The 20,053-nt window shown below is 46.3% G+C and overlaps 2 protein-coding genes across 4 annotated transcripts; one reads left to right on the plus strand and one right to left on the minus strand.

Moving 5' to 3' along the window:
- Window positions 1–5,496: 5,496 nt before the first annotated feature.
- Window positions 5,497–17,333, minus strand: aplf (aprataxin and PNKP like factor). 2 transcript variants are annotated; one of them, XM_041983477.1, is made up of 11 exons: window positions 17,211–17,333; window positions 16,958–17,067; window positions 13,626–13,697; window positions 12,316–12,479; window positions 11,887–11,998; window positions 10,975–11,059; window positions 10,587–10,768; window positions 9,944–10,224; window positions 9,673–9,789; window positions 9,098–9,144; window positions 5,497–6,344 (listed from the first exon to the last, which is right to left on the minus strand). In XM_041983477.1, the coding sequence occupies exons 2-11, from the start codon at window positions 17,048–17,050 to the stop codon at window positions 6,148–6,150; spliced, it is 1,350 nt and encodes a 449-aa protein (XP_041839411.1). In that variant the 5' UTR covers window positions 17,051–17,067; window positions 17,211–17,333; the 3' UTR covers window positions 5,497–6,147. The 2 variants fall into 2 exon arrangements, with proteins under 2 accessions (XP_041839411.1, XP_041839412.1); XM_041983478.1 differs by lacking the exon at window positions 17,211–17,333 and having other exon boundaries at window positions 16,940–17,063.
- Window positions 17,334–17,803: 470 nt separating this feature from the next.
- On the plus strand, window positions 17,804–19,725 carry LOC121637695 (F-box only protein 48). 2 transcript variants are annotated; one of them, XM_041981912.1, is made up of 3 exons: window positions 17,804–18,072; window positions 18,547–18,873; window positions 19,372–19,725. In XM_041981912.1, exons 2-3 carry the CDS (start codon window positions 18,574–18,576, stop codon window positions 19,531–19,533), a joined length of 462 nt encoding a protein of 153 aa, XP_041837846.1. In that variant the 5' UTR covers window positions 17,804–18,072; window positions 18,547–18,573; the 3' UTR covers window positions 19,534–19,725. The 2 variants fall into 2 exon arrangements, with proteins under 2 accessions (XP_041837846.1, XP_041837847.1); XM_041981913.1 differs by having other exon boundaries at window positions 18,060–18,141.
- Window positions 19,726–20,053: the final 328 nt, after the last annotated feature.

A 20,053-nucleotide genomic window follows, 5' to 3' on the forward strand; every position in this document is an offset into this window, starting at 1 on the left:
CAGAATCAGAATCAGAATCAGAATCAGAAAGGTTTTTTATTGCCATATGAGTGAACAGGTTCACATCATTAGGAAAATGCTGCGGTACTTGGTGCAGACATAAAAACAATATAAGTTTAAGCATGCAATAAATATAAAATAAAAATTTTAAAAACAAAATAAAGTCTCTACACTTTAACACAAAAATACAAAATATACAGGATGGGTATGGAGTTAGAGCATAATCCAGAAGGGAGTATGCTAAAGTGACAGTAAAGTAACTTTAGTATGTTTGTCTCTTTTTGCATGAAGCACAGGTCCTGTGACTGAGACAGAGCGTTTATGGCCTAGAGTTCTTGTTCATGAGTCCAACAGCAGAGGGGTAGAAACTCTTCTTGTGGCGAGAGGTTCTGGTCCGGATGGACCGTAGCCTCCTGCCTGAGGGGAGTAGCTCAAAAAGTCCATGACCAGGATGAGAAGGGTCGGCTGCGATCCGGCCCGCACGGCCCAGTGTCCTGGAGGCGTACAGGTTCTGGAGAGATGGGAGAGTACAGCCGATCACCTTCTCAGCAGAGCGCACGATACGCTGTAGCCTCTGTTCGTCCCTAGTAGTGGCTCCAGCGTACCACACGGTGATGGAAGAAGTGAGGATGGACTCGATGATGGCTGTGTAGAACTGCACCATTGTCTTTGTTGGCAGGTTGAATTTCTTCAACTGCCTCAGGAAGTACATCCTCTGCTGGGCCTTCTTGATGACAGAGGTGATGGTGGGCTCCCACTTGAGGTCCTGGGTGATGGTGGTACCCAGGAAGCGGAATGAGTCCACAGTGGTGATGGGGATGTCAGTCAGGATGTTGGAGGGGAGTGGGGCTGTGTGCTTCCTAAAGTCCACAATAATCTCCACTGTCTTCTGGGCGTTCAGCTCCAGGTTGTTGTGGCTGCACCAGGACACCAGACGTTCAACCTCCATCCTGTAGGCAGACTCATCCCCGTCAGAGATGAGTCCAATAACGGTGGTGTCGTCCGCAAACTTAATAAGTTTGACAGACTGGTGGCTCGAGGTGCAGCAGTTGGTGTACAGGGAGAAGAGCATAGGAGAAAGTACACAGCCTTGGGGGGTGCCAGTGCTGATGGTCCGGGAGGCCGAGATGTTCTTCCCCAGCCTCACGTGCTGCCTCCTGTCCGTCAGGAAGTCAGTGATCCACCTGCAGATGGGATCAGGCACGTTCATCCGGGACAGCTTGTTTTGGAGGAGGTCTGGGAGGATGGTATTGAAGGCAGAGCTGAAGTCCTCGAACAGGATCCTGGCGTAGGTTCCCGGTGAGTCCAGATGCTGCAGGATGAAGTGCAGGGCTATGTTGATGGCGTCGTCTACAGACCTGTTGGCTCTGTAAGCGAACTGCGGGGGATCCAGGAGGGGGGCCGTGAGGGATTTGAGGTGGGACAGAACCAGGCGCTCAAATGACTTCATGACCACAGAGGTCAGTGCCACAGGTCTGTAGTCATTAAGTCCAGTGATCCTTGGCTTCTTGGGGACAGGAACTATAGTGGAATTTTTGAAGCAGTCCGGCACGTGACACGCCTCCAGTGAGGCACTGAAAATGTCCGTAAACACTGGGGCCAGCTCGTTTGCACAGTATCTCATGGTGGCTGGAGAGACACCGTCTGGGCCGGGGGCTTTCCGGGGGTTCACACGTTCGAACTGCTTCTTCACCTGCTCTTCCCCAATGGAAAAGGTTGTGGGGGTGGGGAAGGAGGGGGGCGTTGTGGAAGTCCTTGATGATGCATTCTCCTCTGAGGCGGGGTAGGAGGGGGGGTAAGAGTCTTTGTTGTTGTTGGGACTGGGGCTGGTGGAGGTGTGAGGGCTGCCTGATGGTCCATCAAAGCGACAGTAGAATCCATTTAAGAGGTTGGCTGTTCGCAGGTCGTCAGTGGAGTGGGGGGTTTTGGGCTTGTAGTTGGTCATTTGCCCAAGTCTTCTCCACGCTGAGGCCGGGTCGTTCTCTGAGATTTCCTGTCGCATATTCTCAGAGTGCTGTGATCTAGCAGTGTCCACTTCCCTTTGTTCCCACTCCTGAAGGCCTCCCTCTTTTCTAGCCACAGCTGTTTGAGTTTAGGAGTAAACCAGGGTTTGTCATTGTTATAACTCACCCTGGTGCGTGATGGTATAATGCTGTCCTCGCAGAAGTGGATATATGAGGTCACAGTGTCCGTATGCTCATCCAAACTGTCCGTGGCAGCCCTCATTGAGTCCCAGTCTGTAGTCTCCAAACACGTGCGAAGCTCCTCCACAGCCTGGCTGGTCCACTGTTTTATTGTCCTCACCACAGGTTTGGAGAGTTTCAGCCTCTGCCTGTACGCGGGGATCAGGTGGATCATTTCGTGATCAGAAAGACCGAGTGCAGCGCGGGGCACTGCTTGATAAGCTCCGCTGATCGTGCTGTAACAGTGGTCCAATGTGTTCTCCTCTCTGGTCGGGCATTTAATGTACTGCTTATATTTGGGAAGTTCTTGGCTCAAGTTGGCTTTATTAAAGTCCCCATGAACAATGATGAGAGAGTCCGGGTATGTCCGCTCCATGCACAGTATCTGGTCCGCAAGTGCACACTGAGCTACGTGCACGTCCGCGTCTGGCTCGATGTAAACAGCGGCCAGTATGAATGAGGCAAACTCCCGCGGAGAGTAAAACGGTTTACAGTGAATGAAAAAATATTCCAGAGAGGGAGAACAGTGCTGAGCAATCACTGTCATGTCCGTACACCAGCCACTGTTGATGTAGAAGCAGACACCTCCACCTGTTGCCTTGCCGGAGAGAGCTGCTTGTCTGTCCGCGCGGAGGAGATGGAATCCCTCCAGCTGTAACGCGCAGTCCGGGACCTCCTCACACAGCCACGTCTCCGTAAAGCACAAAACACAGGATAAATAAAAGTCTCTGTTCGTGCTCCTCATCAGTGCTAGTTCGTCTATTTTATTCCTAAGTGAGCGCACGTTGGACAGGAAAATTCCAGGTAAGGGCGTGCGTAATCCACGTCGCCGTAGTTGCACGAGCACACCAGCTCGCTTCCCTCTCTTTCGACGTCTCACTCTCCGGATCAAGGTCTGTATTAAATCTGCCGCCGATACGACAAAAACTGGAAATAGATCCACTGGTGTTGTTGTCCTAATGTTCAAAAGCTCTTCTCTGGTGTAAAAGTACCCAGAAGAATGTCCAGACACACAGTTAACGCACAAAAACAGACAAAACAATGCGCACCTAAGCACCAGGGCATCCGTTCGCGGCGCCATCTTGGAAGTCAATGTCGAGGATGTTCCTAAATCAGGGCTGTTCAGTTCAGTCACACGAAGGCTGCAGTCCTGCAGGTTTTCCATATTTCCCTGCTCCAACACACTTGACTCAAATTAAATGGTTCTAACAGCCTCTGAAGTTCCGCACACTGACTCGTTGATCTGAGTCAGGTGTGTTGGAGCAGGTAACCTGAAAACCTGCAGGACTGTGGTCCTCATCGGACAGAATTGAGTAGCCATGTCCTTAAATGTACCTCCAGGACCTGGCAACCTTTGAAGAAAGTCAGAAACTGTAACTTGATTTGGTTTTAGATTGGACCAGGTCTAAGGGCGCATTCACACTGGTTCTGCTTGGTCCGCTTTAAATGAACCCTGGTTCGCTTCCACTGATAATAGGGTTTGTTGGGAGCAATGTGAACACTCATTCGCACTCTGGTTCAGACCAAAGAGGCGAACTCTGGTCCGACTGAAAACCACGGAGCTCCTCGTTGGGTTGTTTTTCCAGTTTGAAAGCAAACAAATAATCCAGTGAACCAGACAGGAAGTGTAATGGGCTCGACACACAGGAGGCGACAAACGGCAGCAGTGCCGTGCGTCGCGCTCTAAGATCGCTTTTCTCCAAGAAATTTGATGGGTTATGATATCGGTGGGGATTTTGACATTTTCAAACGTATGACGGACGGAGAGTCAGAAGATTTTGCAGAAATCTTGCTGTTTACTGTATAAAAGAAAGACAACTGGGTTCATCAGAGTTTACAAAATAGGAAACAGCATCATGAATATCATCATTTGATAGACCTCAGGACTGATCCAGATAAATCCAGAACCTACGTTTGGACTAATTCACTCTGGTGCCACACGGCTGCCTTTTTATTTACATCTCTATAATCTCTGTGTGAAGTATCGTGAAGTCTAAAATGATCCATTCTCCCATGTTCAGTGTGTCTAGCCTGCTCTCATTGGTCAGTCCATGAAGCGACAGCGGCAAAAATGGAACACTTTTTTATTTTCTTGTGTCGCATCGCTAGCGCCGTGTGCACGTCTGCGTGAACAAGCATGTCGCCTGACGCTTGGCTGGAGGAGGGCAGCGACTTTCACCTCATGGCACAAGTTCCATAGAAAATGGTCCGCCCATGAGTGATGTAGATCAACGTGGCAGTAAGTACCATGCACCGAGTCCCGAAGTAAAAACCAGAAGCCAGACTGCAGACTTCGTGTTGTTGCCCCATTGTTTACTTACAGTGAGTTAGATGTTTTCAGTCTCGGCCAATCAATGAGCTGGATTTCTTCTTCTTTCTTCTTGGTCCGGGGTTGTTTTGGTGGCTGTCTCCATCTAGTGATCAGCTGTTTGGTAAAGTTTAGAGTGAAATAAACCCAAACCAAAGAAAGGAGAGACCACTCTCTGTATTTCCAACGAGCCCCCCTGACTATCCAGGTATGAATGAGTCCTCAAAGTTTCCTCTAGACTCCGGATCAGGAACTTATGTGACGCAGTTAACGAGCCAATCAGAGAAACTACAGCAGCTTAAACTGGTTTACCACATCAGGGATGAAGATGTGCGACAGCCGCTGCTTTAATAGTCAAACCAGTCTGTTTGGTCATAGCTGGTCCGGTTCAGCGTCTAGCCTAGACCCTTTTTCATCCTGTCTCTCTGACCTATTTCTGAGCAGTTTTCGATAACAGGGGTCATCAGTAGCCAATATTCTGTAATAATAATAATAAAAAAAGAAACTGAATGAAGAGAATTCTGATTTATTTTAACATGAGACACAAACCTCTGTAAAGAAGTCAACTACGTCCCAGAGAGCACTGCTGCCAGGAGGCGCTTCTGGCAAACAAACTGGCTGCATCCAAAACAACTGCGCTAAAGCCCCATGTTTTGGGATGGGATGGTTTGGTACGGGATGGGACCGGGACGGGACAGTTCGGTATGGGACGGGACAGAATGGGACGAAATTAGGTCATACAGGACAGAACGGAATGGGGCTGCACAGGTCCGAACATGGCGGGTCAGTACGGGATGAGTCGGTACATCCTTTTTTCTGTTTCCACAAATAAAAACTGGGATGGGTACCAGAATATCCAGGACGTGCTACTTTTCTGGGGGACTTCCGTTGAGGTCCTTGTTACTGATCCGATCCTAAAGGGTGGAGCATGAAACGCTGCCATCCACTGATTGGTGGAAAGAATCATAACTTCCTGTGTGACTCAGCAATGAGAACAGCTCCATGTAAAATGTTTGGTAGATTTATTGTTTAAAGCCACTAAAAAGAAGAAAGAAGACAGCCTGCTGGATGTGAAATGTGGTAATAAATGTAGGAATAAGGACATGACTAAATGTGAAACTGCTGTTAAAAAAACTAATTTATAGAAAATGTGGAAAATAACAGGAAGCTGTGAAGAATCAAATCTGTAGAATCCGAGGTTAGAAACATCTGAGTTTTAGTTAACAGATGAACCTGAAATGTGCAGTAAAAACAGGACAGCAGAGGTTTATTTTTCTACTGAAATCCCAGAAAATCAGGTAGAAAATATTTACAGACGATAAAATGAAAAGACACTTTTCAGTTTCTTGAAAATAATTGAATATTTCCAGCGATTTAGTTCAGACACCAGAAGCCTGAAACACCTCCTGTTTCCTGACAGACTCTGTTGTCATGGTGATCGTTACCGCAGAGATGGCAGAAAACTCCCCCTCGGCATCTTAATCTGGATTTGATCCCTTCATCCCTGATTTGGTCAAATTTAACTCAAACTTAATAATCGTGTTTGAGATTCGCTCCACCTGCTCAGAGAAAAACTTTCAAATAAACACAAAAAGGAAAAAAGTCCATCTTCCTCCTCCCCCATTTTCATCTTCCTCCATCTTTCTGCTACTCCCTCTACTTGCTCCTCTTCAGAAAGGCCTTGGCTTCTCTCTGCAGCCGTTGGACGTCCTCCTTGTCGCTGTCGTCGGAGACAGGAGGGACGTAGTCGGAGTCATTGCAGATGTCCTCGCTGTCGTCGTTGATGAAGCTGTCCTCATACTCGTCTTCGTCTTCATCAGGAGCGGCTTTGGTGACGGTTCGAGTCGATCGAGCTGCAGACGTACAGGAAGAACCAAACATCACATCCACACAGCTCTGAAAACTCACATCAGGTGTCAGCTGAGTTTGGTTTTATCTGGTTCTGTCTGGTTTTATCTGGTTCTGTCAAGTTTTTATCTGGTTCTGTCAGGTTTTTTATCTGGTTCTGTCTGGTTTTATCTGGTTCTGTCAGGTTTTTATCTGGTTCTGTCAGGTTTTTTATCTGGTTCTGTCTGGTTTTTATCTGGTTCTGTCTGGTTTTATCTGGTTCTGTCAGGTTTTTTATCTGGTTCTGTCTGGTTTCTATCTGGTTCTGTCAGGTTTTTATCTGGTTCTGTCAGGTTTTTTATCTGGTTCTGTCTGGTTTCTATCTGGTTCTGTCAGGTTTTTATCTGGTTCTGTCTGGTTGCATCTGGTTCTGTCTGGTTTTATCTGGTTCTGTCAGGTTTTTATCTGGTTCTGTCAGGTTTTTTATCTGGTTCTGTCTGGTTTTTATCTGGTTCTGTCTGGTTTTATCTGGTTCTGTCAGGTTTTTTATCTGGTTCTGTCTGGTTTCTATCTGGTTCTGTCAGGTTTTTATCTGGTTCTGTCAGGTTTTTTATCTGGTTCTGTCTGGTTTCTATCTGGTTCTGTCAGGTTTTTATCTGGTTCTGTCTGGTTGCATCTGGTTCTGTCTGGTTGTATCTGGTTCTGTCAGGTTTTTATCTGGTTCTGTCTGGTTGTATCTGGTTCTGTCTGGTTTTATCTGGTTCTGTCAGGTTTTTATCTGGTTCTGTCTGGTTGTATCTGGTTCTGTCTGGTTGTATCTGGTTCTGTCAGGTTTTTATCTGGTTTGTATCTGGTTCTGTCAGGTTTTTATCTGGTTCTGTCTGGTTTTTATCTGGTTCTGTCTGGTTTCATCTGGTTCTGTCAGGTTTGTATCTGGTTCTGTCTGGTTTTATCTGGTTCTGTCTGGTTTGTATCTGGTTCTGTCTGGTTTTATCAGGTTCTGTCTGGTTTTATCTGGTTCTGTCAGGTTTTTATCTGGTTCTGTCAGGTTTTTATCTGGTTCTGTCTGGTTGTATCTGGTTCTGTCTGGTTGTATCTGGTTCTGTCAGGTTTTTATCTGGTTATATCTGGTTCTGTCAGGTTTTTATCTGGTTCTGTCTGGTTTTATCTGGTTCTGTCTGGTTTTTATCTGGTTCTGTCTGGTTTTATCTGGTTCTGTCTGGTTTGTATCTGGTTCTGTCTGGTTTTATCAGGTTCTGTCAGGTTTGTATCTGGTTCTGTCTGGTTGTATCTGGTTCTGTCTGGTTTTTATCTGGTTATATCTGGTTCTGTCTGGTTTCTATCTGGTTCTGTCAGGTTTTTATCTGGTTCTGTCTGGTTTTATCTGGTTCTGTCTGGTTTTATCTGGTTCTGTCTGGTTTTTATCTGGTTCTGTCTGGTTTTTATCTGGTTTGTGTCTGGTTTTATCTGGTTCTGTCTGGTTTTATCTGGTTCTGTCTGGTTTGTATCTGGTTCTGTCTGGTTTTATCTGGTTCTGTCTGGTTTTTATCTGGTTCTGTCTGGTTTTTATCTGGTTCTGTCTGGTTTTATCTGGTTCTGTCTGGTTTGTATCTGGTTCTGTCTGGTTTTTATCCGGTTCTGTCTGGTTTTTATCTGGTTCTGTCAGGTTTTTTATCTGGTTCTGTCTGGTTTCTATCTGGTTCTGTCAGGTTTGTATCTAGTTCTGTCAGGTTTGTATCTGGTTCTGTCTGGTTTTATCTGGTTCTGTCTGGTTTTATCTGGTTCTGTCTGGTCACAAACATGATTCCTGCACCATCCAATCTGTAACGTGTAATTAATTCACTGTCATCCGGTGTTTGGTGAGTATCTCTCCGGCTTGTTCTGTCTACCACTCTGTCCTCTGCTGAGGGAACTCCTGAGCATCTTAAAAGTCCTCTTTCCAGCTCCTAACACATCTCATCTTAGGAGCTTTTTTAAGAGCTAAGATTCTTTAGAAATAGCTTTTTTTTTACTAGGATGCTGAAATTCTAAGAAAACATCTGGATTCTCAAAATTTTCTTAAAATTTGGCCACTAGGACCAACTCTTTGCACTAAGAATCATTAAGAATAAGATTTCTGGCCTAGTTGGTGGTTTTTAGGTCTGGGTCCATCACTAGACCAGATTTCTGGTCTGGTTGGTGGTTTTTAGGTGTATAGACGGACATTGGTCTCCTGGTGACATTGTAATGTATACCTGTGTGTCATCTGCGTAGCTGTAAAGTTGTAAAGTTACCTACTGACACAAAGTACTTCCTGTTCTCTAAATAAGATTTAAACCAGTGTAGCACCAGAGAGGCCCACCCAGTTCTCCAGTCGGGAGTAATATATTGTGGTCAACTGTATCAAATGCCGCACTGAGGTCCAGTAAGACAAAGACTGACATTTTTCCATCATCTGTATACAAACATATGTCATTAATGACTTTGGTCATCTCGGTGCTGTGGTGCTGTCTAAAACCTGACTGGAAGACATCGTAGCCATTGTTTTGAGTTAAAAAGTCATTTAGTTGATGAAAAACGACTTTTTATGATCTTACTGACAAACAGAAGATCTGAGATTGGTCTGTAGTTGCTCATTTGTGTCTAGATTTTCTCTTTTTAGCAGAGGTTTGATTACAGCTGTTTTTAGAAGTTCTGGGAAGACGCCCGAAATTAAAGACCAGTTCACAATCTGGACCAGATCTGGCTCCAGAGTCTTGAAGAACCTAGATCTCCTGAAACTATGAACATAAAAACGTACCTGGTCTGGACGTGTGTCTGAACTCCTTCCTGTGAAGAGGATTCTTCCTGCAGAGAAAACAAGCTGAACGTTAGGTCCACAGCTTCAACAGATCGGATCGGAACACGATCACAGATGTGGTCATCCAGCCGATCGACTTTCATTCATTCATTTTCTAAACTGCTGTGTCCAATTATGGGTCATGGGAAACTGGAGCATATCCCAGCAATAAGCAGGTGAGAGGCAGGTACACCTGGACAGGTGGTCAGTCCATCGCAGGGCCAACACAGAGAGACAAACAACCACTCATGTTCACTCCTCGGGAGAATTTAGAGAAGGAACCAATTAATCTGGGAGGAACTTGGGTACCCGGAGAGAACCCACGCATACACTCCACATAGAAAGGCCACTGTTCGAACCTCCCCCCACCACCACGTGCAGCCCCCTGATCAACTTCGTTTCTTATCAAAGTAAAAACTCATCCAGAACCTTCAAATTCAGACATGAGAGAAGACCTGACACCCCCGAAGGAAGTGGGCTTAGATCTGGGCCGTTGGCTTGTTCGCCTTCTCCTTTAACCAGCTGACGGGTCTGACCTGTAGCAGCTGGTGCCGTATGGACACTCGGGTCGGTCCGCCTCCTCTTCCTCCTCCTCCTCCTCATAGTCGGTGTCACCAGGGTGACTGCACTCCTGGAAATGAAGCGGGTTTTTCCTGGAAACACAGACAAGAAGAAGGTGGTGATGATGATGAAGGGTTTTCAGGTTGGTTTCTAGTTTAAAATAAATATAATCTGTTTTCTTCTCAGATGAAGAACATTTCTCCTCATCCTCATCTAGCTCCGCCACATCTGAAGTTCCTGTTTTACCTGTAGCAGTCCTTCCCGTAGGGACAGGGTGTTCGGACTTGGGGTTTGGACGGAGCAGGGACGGACGCAGATCTCCCGGTGGACCTGTCAGACTCTGATCCTTCGGTGTTTTCTGTGTTTCTTGACTTTATGTCCTCGTCTGATTGGCTGACATCAGGCTTCCAGGTCAAAGAGCCTCCTTTTCCATCCGCTGGCGCCTCCATGTTGATGTTGGACCGGCTGCTGACCTCGTGCCTGCTGGCTTTATTCTGGTCCCCTCCCAGAAGCTTTTCTGGGCCTTTCTGAAGAACATTAACATCACAGCAGGGGATTAAATATCCCTAAAGGTGCCAGTAATTTAACAGCATGGGGTCTGAGACAAACATGAAGGAAAATAAATCGAAGCAGGAAGAAAATAAAACTCTTTACTGAGGTTGAGTTCGAGCTGATGGCCGTTTAAACATCAGTTGGACTAAGTATACAGAAATCTGAACTAAATAGAGAAAGTTTCTTCAGATTGTTGATCTGACCAAGTTCAGGTCTAATTTCGTTCTTATTGACATGGAGCTGAATGAAAGCCGCAGAAAACCATCCAGATAAAACCTGAGGAGGAACCGACTGAGAGCACCTCCAGTCCTGATAACATCTCATAAATCTACTCAACTGCTTTAATCTGAGCTTTTTTCTCTTCTTCATCACACATCTCTCTCATCTTCTTCCTCGGCCTCTTCTTCTCATCTTCCTCCTCACTGAGCTCCGGTCCCTCAGGTGAGGATGTTGCAGTGGGCGGGGCCTGTGTGGTAGCAGCCAGTTTAGATGCTGCAGGTTGTTTACTTCTTTTTACAGCTGATGGAACGAAATACACAGAAAAAACGTAATGAGAACAACAAGCAATAAACCTGAACCAGGTGGCTGGTGGGAGACATCCCATGATGCACCTCTCCTCTTCCCAGATGTTTCTGTGAGTAATTTTATCTCAGAGTTCTGGTGATCTCTGTATGAAAGTGGAACATTTAAACATGATGCTCACATCCAGTCAGAGGTTCTGGTACCTTTCAGAGGGGAGGAAGCGACAGCCGCCATCATCCAGGCAGGTAAAACCCTTCTCCGAGGGGCAGCGACGTCATTCTGAACGTCCTGTGAGAGACAAAAGATAAAAAGGTGGCTGCCATTCCAGGACTATTTAAAAAATTATTCTCTTTACGCTTTTAAATGGACGAAAACTGCAGCAGTTTCTTTTAGTTGCACGTCAACAACACAAACTCAGTTTTGTAGTTTTCATGTTCATTTGAACATGTTGATGCACAACACTGGTGCTGATAATCACGTCTAGCTTATGCTAAGAGCTAACTATTGCTAAAAGCTACTAACAGTTAACTACTACTAACACCTGCTAATCACCATTTAACTGATGGAAACACCTGCTGGTAGCTGCTAATAACTTTTATTTATCTTAACAATTACTAACAAATACTAGCAGCTACTAACAGCTGCTAACTGCGTCCAACATATTCCTGACTTTTCTGACCCAGGACCTCCTGGAGGGACTATGTATCTTGGCTGGTATGGGAACATCCCGAGATTCCCCCCCGGGCAAGCTAGCAGAAGTAGTGGGGAGTCTACGTGGCTGCCCTCGCTAGCCGAGCCTGGACAAGCAGCAATAAAATAGATGGATGGATGGTATAAGCCATGTTTTAAACCGTATTTATTTAACTTCTTTCTATTATTTGTAGGCATACATGACTTCATTTTTATTCACTAAGAAGAAATATAGAGCAAAGAATGAAATAAAGAACTCAGTCCTATATTTCGTTCTTTTCATGTCCCATGATCAGAATGACGACAGAGTAACCTTAATTCATTTATCCTTCATCAAACTGCAGCAGTTTAACTCTGAGCTCAGGTCTTCCAGTCAGCACAGGAGTAAATATTCTGTCTGGAGGACTGAACATGACAATACAGACTTGTCTGAAAGTCCTGCTGGGACTCTCGGTCTGGTCTGACAGAGCTGCTGGTGGTTCCTGCCCTCGTCCATCATCTGAAGGATTCTCCTCTTCCTCGAACATCTGAGCGTTTCTGTGGAAGGAGAAATAGAAAAGCTGCTGAGATCTCGGTGTGTTGATGGAATCTCAGGATGAATTTTTCATGAGCCTCAGCTGGTTGAAAGCTGGGAACATTTGTTGAGTGTCCTCTTCCATCTGTTTGATGTGAACTTCAAACAGCATCAGGAGAAAAAAGATGAAACAAAAAAATACATAAATCGACATCCTGCATCACGTCCAGTCTCCTCAGATAAAAGACGGCTCCGTAATGAACCTGAAGACAGCAGTTCCTCTACCTCGTCTCTTCATCCTAATGCCCGGCATTAACATGGAGACAACAAACATAAGTACCTGGAAGTGTGCTCCTCTCCGCCCACCGCCTCCACCCGGTAGATGTAGTGACCCAGCAGCAGAGAGAACAGCTCGCCATGATGCAGCCGGTGCCAGCAGTCCTTCATCAGGGGGCGGGGCTCGTCGGTCAGGGACGACTGGACGAAACACGGGTTCAGGTGGGTCTGAGGATCCAAACAGAGAAAGTCAGACAGTAAAGTGCTAAGCAGCAGCGCCCCTGCTGGACCGACTCCAGCTGGACCGACTCCTGCTGGTCCTCCTAAAGGGCCAATTGTTTTTTTTATAAAGGTCTGACTAGTTGACTATAAAATCAGCTAAAATGTCCCTAAAAACAAATTCTAAAGCAACGTTTGCAGAAATCCTTGCTAAGCTAAGTTAAGCTAAGCTAAGTTAAGTTAAGTTAAGCTAAGTTAAGTTAAGCTAAGACTTTTAGAAGACTACAGTCTTAAAAATCCACAGTGGTCATGTTAATGCTACTGAGTCCATAACGGCTTCATCTTTCATTTCACCAGCTGTAAATAACGATTTCAGAAATTTAAGGGAAACTTTTAAAACCGGTGCATCACCCTGTTAAATTGCTGTCAGCTAAACCAACTGCAGATTTAACTATGATTAAATTATATCTATTTGACTAAATTAGACTAAAACAAAAGTAGATTTTATCCAGAAAAACTTTTACTAAATCATTTAACGTTAATATTAAGGACTTTATCAGGAAGCCAAACTCCATGAGGCTGGTGGGGGACATTCTGATTCTAAGGAAAATTCACATTTAAAAACCTGGAAAAACTGGTTTGACAGACTGGATGAAAAATCCAGTTCTGTGACACGGAGGAAAAGTCTGAGCTGTGGATGGTAAAGAAGTGACAGGATGCGGCTGAATGCAGACTTTCATCGCAGCGTTGTGAAAGTTATCAAGCAGGAAAATAATTTACTTTTACCGAGTTTATCTCCACAGCCTAAAAGATGAAAAGGTGTTAGTTTATTATGACGTTACGATTAGTATTAGGTTATCACAGTCAACTGTCTGTATTTATTTTTATTTAAGTCTTTAAACACAATTATTTTTATGACAAATTATGGTCAATTGAAATTTCTGTGCAGCATCCAAAGCTTGAGTTGTTCCAGCCATGATGGATCGTGGTTCATCGCTTTGGTCCAAACGCCATCATCAAATATTCCCCAGAGGTCGATTCTGCTTCTACAGAGCAGATCGTTGGGAAAAGCTTCAGGAAGTCTGGGGAGTCTCGGTGTGGTCGGTCGGGACCTTTGACCCCTCAGCAGGAGGAACCAGCGCGGTGAATACGTACGGGTTTGAGGCGCAGCTGTCCGTCCAGGTTCTCCAGCAGCCCGTGGTGTCTGGATACTCGCTTATCACTGATCTGAAACCAGGACACGAAACATCACAATAAACCATTTACACTTCATCATCTATGATTTCATCTCTTTCCGTAAAACATTTCCAGTCCACTTTTTTTATAAACTGGGAAGTTTCAGTGTTACAGCAGCATAAATGTCAGAGAGAAAAAGAGTCAAAATACTACACACAAAAACAGAAAATGAAGAATGGGACAAGGTCAAAAACAGAAGCATGGTGGTGCATGAGGAAGTAAACAGAGTAAGAAGCAGAGTGAAGAGTCGGAGCGTCTGTATGACAGCAGGGCTGCAGCAGGAAGGAGCTCCGCTGTCTGTCCACTGGGTGGAGGAGAGGGAGGTCTGGGTTCTCCAGGATAACACTTTGTCTGCAGTCCTCTCCACCACGACCTCAAATATTTCCTGCCTGCAGCCAATCACGGAGCAGCTTTCCTGTTTGATGAATCCGATCTTGTCTCTAAGATGCGGCTCCTCCAGCAGACCACGACAAGAAACCGAGATTACGTTTCCCACGGTGCAGACAGGAAGCATTAAAAATAAAAATTCCACAGGCACAACAAGATCTGAAAAAAGGAAAACTGCAAAACATTGCACAGTTATCATAAGTAACGGGTAAAGATTGAGGCGTGAACTGATCCTGAGGCTAACTGGAACAACAAGGGTTCACAGTGATTTGAAAGCAGCAGCAGAGTTGGATGATCTGAGCTTCCTCAGGAAAAAGTCGGCTCATCACCTTCTAATGTTCAGCCAGGCTGCTGGTCTTCCAGTCCGGGCTGCTGGTCTTCCAGTCCGGGCTGCTGGTCTTCCAGTCCGGGCTGCTGGTCTTCCAGTCCGGGCTGCTGTCCAGGTTCTTGTAGCTCTCCACCGCGTCCATGTTCCTCTCCAGGATGCAAAGGGGCTGTGTAGCTGTCCTCCTCCTCCTCCTGAAGTCAGTACTGTCCCTCTGGTCTTATCCACGGTCAGTCCTCCCCTTCCCGTCCACCGTTTTTACACCCCCCACTGCAGAGTTAGCAGAGAACTCCTGCAGGAGGAACGTTCTGGTGTCGTCCTGGAAGTCTGTGGTGTTCACGGTGAACAGGAAGGGGGCGGCACAGTCCCCCGACAGAGCACCGCCCATCCGGACACACTGTGGTCCACCCGTCAGGCAGCCAGGAGGACAAGCTGACACCCCTCCATCACACATGACACAATATATTATTTAACCAGTTTTAAGTTAGTTTTATTACATTTTGCTCATGGAATCTACCATCTTCCTGGGATCAGAATAAACCTTCCTTCCTAAACGTTTTGAAGACAAACTGATGGTTTGATCCAGATGAAGACTGGATTACGTGATCTAACTGGATTAAAGAATCTGACTCCAGCAGGACCCATTTTCAAGGCTTGATCCAATCCTGATAACTTTCATCCAGATTAAATCTTTGGAGGAACTGGGCCCATGAGAACTGTTCCTGGAAAGTCCTTCAAGGATCCTGGAGAACTGGGCTCTGAAGGAAGCAACGGTCAGACAGCAGTGGATGGAGTTTGTTTCTGGGAGCCAGACACAGAGTTGCTCCAGTGTTTGTATCCGTGACCGGCGCTGGACGAATGAGGGCCGGGACAAGCAGGGGTCGGCCACCAGGCTTCGGCTCTGTTCCCACAGACAAGGACCACGTTCCCAAACCTGAGCCACAAGCTGGAAGTAAAACCGAATAAGTTGTCTGTTTTGTTTGGACTGTTGGTGTGTGAGCAACGGTCAGACTAAAGGAGTTAACCAGCAGGTAACACACCTGTAATGGTGAGCAGGACGTTAGCGATCAGCACTGCAGACGCTAGAAACGTAGCAACCAGGCTGAAATCACCCCGCTGGTTAGTTAAGTCAAAGTTAACTTTATTTGTCACCGAAATCTGTCCTCTGCTCTTAACGCATCACCAGTTACACCAGGAGGGGTGGGCTGCCGGGTCCAGCGCCGGGGAGCAGTCGGGGGTTGACCCAGGTTCTCCAGAACCAAGCCCACCTATGAAACCACTAGACCACCACTCCCCACACGTGGAACAATAGGTGTATATGGAGGGATGCTAAAAATGGAACAACCAAGTTCAAGTTTAATCTGGGGGGACATCCATCTTGTCTCTCAGCCCCCCCCTTCAAACAGATGGTAACATGTCCAACAAAACCACTGACTTGTTTTATACAAACAATAAGGGAAACGTTGTGAAGCGGCTCCTCTCACAACCTCACATCGGGTTATGTTCCTGTGGTTCGGAAGCAATCAATCACGACTAAATCTGTCTGCGTTTGGTCAGAGAGCATGTGGTTGTACTGACTGGGCTGCACTTTTAGATGGCAGTAAAGACACAGACAGGATCGTCCCCGTTAACGTATGAAGTTATACGCTAACAATAAGCTTGGAGTGACAGGTGAGGTTAAGCTGCTATAAACCAGAAAAAACTAGTGGTGAAAAAGATAAATTAAAAACTGCTCAGAGGGAGCTGAATGCGAGCATTAGGATAGGGGAACGTAAATAAAAGGAAAACGTTAAAGATCACATGTGTACCAGCAGCACTAAAGGCTCGTGGAAAAGAGAGAGAAGTATGGGAACAATGACCGGTCGCCCAGTGCAGCTGTTCACGTAAACCAGGCTGGCCGGGTCTTTGCCAGGTCTGACGATGTTGATTATTCTGCTTCTCATGAGAGCATCTGGTCGTCTCTTAAACAGAACTGTCCCGATGACACAAGTCCAGCTATTGTCCTGAGTGCGGACGATGTCCAACGGCAGCTAAAAAGTCTCAGTCCGAATAAACCAGCAGGCCCGGATGGTGTGGATGTCCATGTCTACATCTAAAATCCAAGCAGCATGGAAAACATCAAGTAGAATTCCCATTCCCAAAAGAACCAATATGAGCGTCTCTCGGTCCAACGTGGACCCGAAGCTCTGACCTCACACGTTAGGAAATGCCCAGAAAGACTCCTAACTGATCCCAGTTGCTGGTTTGGGCTTGTCTCTGCAGAACTGAACTCAGATGGATCTTTGAACTGGCTGTCAGTTGATTCCTGTCAGCATGAAATCCCAGGAATCAAAGTCCAGGACCAGCAAACTGGACCCAGTGAAAGTGGACTACCTGTCTCTCAGCAGGACTCCAGCTCCTCTGTGCTGTTGTCTTTTCAGTCTGGACAGGTTTTACTTCACCATTAGGTCACTGTTTAATCTTACATGTGTTTTATGTGTCTGTATCTTTGCATAAACTAAGAACATGCAAAATTCATTACACACTAAGGAGGACTCACTCCCAGTAAGGGACCCCGGCCCAGTACCGTCTCCCCCGGCGGCAGGTGGACCGGATCCCCGCCGTGCACCGGGACGAGGTCGAAGCCGGACATCAGTTCTGCAGGCCGGACTGATGTAAACAATGGTGAAAAACACAGAACAGCACAACTGTTTCATTCCGGAGCTTAACAGATTAATTATTAGGATAAACGTTTGTTGTTTGTAGAGCTATTCCTGCTCCAGGAGACCCCGGACCCCTCTCCTATAACTCACCTCAAACCCGGAGATCTTAACGGGCAAAACTCTCCCCCGCCGACCTGGAGGATTTTATCTCCGCGGGATGAAACTCGGAGCCCACAGAAATAAAAGATTCAAAACTTCCGGGTTGGAGGGGAGCATGCGCAGTAGGCGTCTGACCAATTTCCGACCGAAAAGTGTCACATTTTCAACATATTCTGGTTTCTTTACAAAATGTTAAGTTTTAGTATTTAATTAAAAATGGTTTATTATTAAATCAATATTTCCCCTGAATTCGGCTTGACTTTTACCCATCTAAACTTTTTAATTTTAGTTTATACTGCGTTGCGTCTGAGGAATAAGGAAATAATAATAATAAAAAAGAGTAATTTACTAAATTATAAAATAATTTGAAATAATTGAGTGAAAATAACATATTTTTGGTTTAGTTGTCTACTATGCGAAATGTTACTTTGACAGTTTTGAAAAAAGAAAGTAATATACCCACATAATGTTTTTTACGATTTCATTGGCTTTAAATCTTACTTTACGGTGATAATTAATCTGATATTTTTTTAATATTCATTCTTTAGATTTTTTTTTATTTAAATTTAACGGGCGTGTTCGACTTGTACGCATGCGCACTTCGTGTCTGTGTGTAAACTGCCGTTGGAACATTTAAACTCGGTCAGCTGTCAGACACACAAACCGACCAAAACGCCGGTGCGAGCGTCGTTTGGAGCTGTAACGGTGGTCCTCCTCTTCATACACCGTCTCGCCGCTAATGCCCGCCCGTTAAAACCGTTCATCAGGCCCAGAACCGCAACGTTCCGGGTTTTTTCTAGCCGCTGGCCGACCTGCCGCTCTGTTAGCCGGGCGGAGACGAGAGCAGCTGGATGTGAGTTCAGGTTGTTTTTATTCAGAAAAAATCTCTGTGAGGCTCTGATTAAAACTCACAAACTGAAAGGCGAGTGAAAGAACGGCTTCAGCTGGTTTTAATGATCTGGTTGTGTGTTGGAGTGTTCTGTGTAGTTTGTCGTCCTCCAGCCAGACGCACGTGCCTGGTATTTACACCGCAGGGACAGGTTTACTGTCAGGTGTCGCGCAGAAAAAAGCACCCCTGCCGTGAAAAGCAGCCCCTCTCAAGGAGCGTAGTGACCGTCGGTAGCCTGTAGGTGGCGTATGTTCATGTTTACTACTCAGGAGAACTTACCAGCAGCACCTATCAGCCTGTTGATGTTTTTCTTTTAAATTAAAAAGAAAATAAAATTTTAACAGTAAAACTTGATGGTCTGTTCATGGTCTGACTGTACTCTCATCTTCTGGCAAACTCGTGTCCTCGGGGTCTCTCAGACCTTTGCTTCTCTTTCAGGCTGTTCCAACCTGTTGGGCTTGGATTATGCAGCATGAGCCCACCAGGACCTCGCCGGTGTTTCTGCTCTGTGACGGACAGCCCCCCCTGAAGTCGCCTGACGGCCCCCCCCCTCGGAGCTTCGTGGAGACGCTGCCGGTGGAGATGAGCGTGAAGATCTTCAGCGAGCTGGATGCAGCGAGCTTGTGCAGCGCCGCTCGGACCTGCAAGCTGTGGCACGCCATCATCGAGCAGAGCGAGCAGCTGTGGAGGAGGCAGTGTCTCCTGCTGCGAGCCGTCTGCCAGAGGGAGGTGGACGGGGACCGGAGGGACGGCCTGTCCTGGAAGGTCAGTCCCATCCAACCACGCTGAGCTCCAACCGTTTGTCTTCTTGTGCTCCTCCATGTTTGTTACAGTATGTATGAGGCCGTTTAAGCATTTAAAAGAAAATATGTTTAAAATTAACTCTGAAATACTCAGCAGGCCGTTGAGCGAGGCCAGGATGGGTGTAGCGGGAGTTGCTGTAGGATGGGGGTGATGTGGTGTTATGATGGAGAGTTCTGAATCAGTCAGTTGATGGAGGAAGGCCAAAGAGGAGAGCGGTGCAGTAGTCGGTACGAGGGGGGACGAGGCTGCAGACCAGGTCGTAGGGGGAGGGAGGGGAGGAGTTAGGTAATGTTTGGTAGATGGAAGTAAGCAGACCAGGTAAGACCCCTAACCTGAGGGGAGGGGGGCATTCAGACCTTCACCCACACCTCAGACCAGCAGCATCTTCATGTTCTCCATCAGCTAGCTGGTGATGGGGGCGGGGCTTCAGACAGGAAGTGAAGGTGTGTTTGTGTGCAGGTGACTCTGGTGAGGAACTACAGCCGCAGCTGTGTGAAGAGGGACTGGCTGAGAGGGCGCTACAGCTGCGTGGACTCGGTGGGCGAGCTGCTCGGCCGGAGGATGGTGCCCCTGGATGCAGAGACGTGGGGGGAGATCCTGCAGGCCGAGCTGGACCGATGATGCTAACGCTTCCATTTAAAGCATCTCTGAGTCTCACATTTAAACTCTAATTTATATTTTATACTTTGTGTTCATTTTCATGAACAAAAACAACTGTACAGATAATTTTTTTTACTTTTTTGATGAAAAGGATCATGGAACGATTTAATTAGACGTAGATACAGATGAGAATCAATAAATCCATGTTTGTAACTCTGCTGAGTCGTCATGTTTGGACCGAAGGAAGGTGAATCATTACTTTTGGCTCAACTGATCTTTGACCTCAGTCCTGCCTTCCTGAGCTGAGGAAGACGCCTGAGGGGAGGTGTTATAATCCGAGCTTCATCTTCAGCGGATGACTCGGCTGCTTTACTTGTCAGCTGTTTGGATTTTCTGATCTCAGACGAGTGTTCACGGTTTTCATGATGGTTTTATTTACAGTGTGGGAGGTCTGTTTCCATAGAAACCCACCTGAGAGTCCTTCTGATGAAGAACAGGTGAGATCAGACGCACCTACAGTGGACCTGCCCCAAGCAGAGCT

The sequence above is a fragment of the Melanotaenia boesemani genome, chromosome 4 (genome assembly GCF_017639745.1).
Source record: "Melanotaenia boesemani isolate fMelBoe1 chromosome 4, fMelBoe1.pri, whole genome shotgun sequence".
NCBI classification, from domain to species: Eukaryota; Metazoa; Chordata; class Actinopteri; order Atheriniformes; family Melanotaeniidae; genus Melanotaenia; species Melanotaenia boesemani.

Excerpts from the sequence above, each read along its gene's own strand:
- aplf (XM_041983477.1), bottom strand. The coding sequence starts at position 17,050 with ATGTCCGGCTTCGACCTCGTCCCGGTGCACGGCGGGGATCCGGTCCAC. Across the intron at positions 13,698-16,957 it reads GCCGGGGTCCCTTACTGGGA|ATCAGTGATAAGCGAGTATC; the intron begins GTGAGTCCTCCT and ends TCCTGGTTTCAG. Across the intron at positions 11,060-11,886 it reads CCAGCAGGACTTTCAGACAA|GACGTTCAGAATGACGTCGC; the intron begins GTCTGTATTGTC and ends TGTCTCTCACAG.
- LOC121637695 (XM_041981912.1), top strand. The coding sequence starts at position 18,574 with ATGCAGCATGAGCCCACCAGGACCTCGCCGGTGTTTCTGCTCTGTGAC. Across the intron at positions 18,874-19,371 it reads GGGACGGCCTGTCCTGGAAG|GTGACTCTGGTGAGGAACTA; the intron begins GTCAGTCCCATC and ends GTTTGTGTGCAG.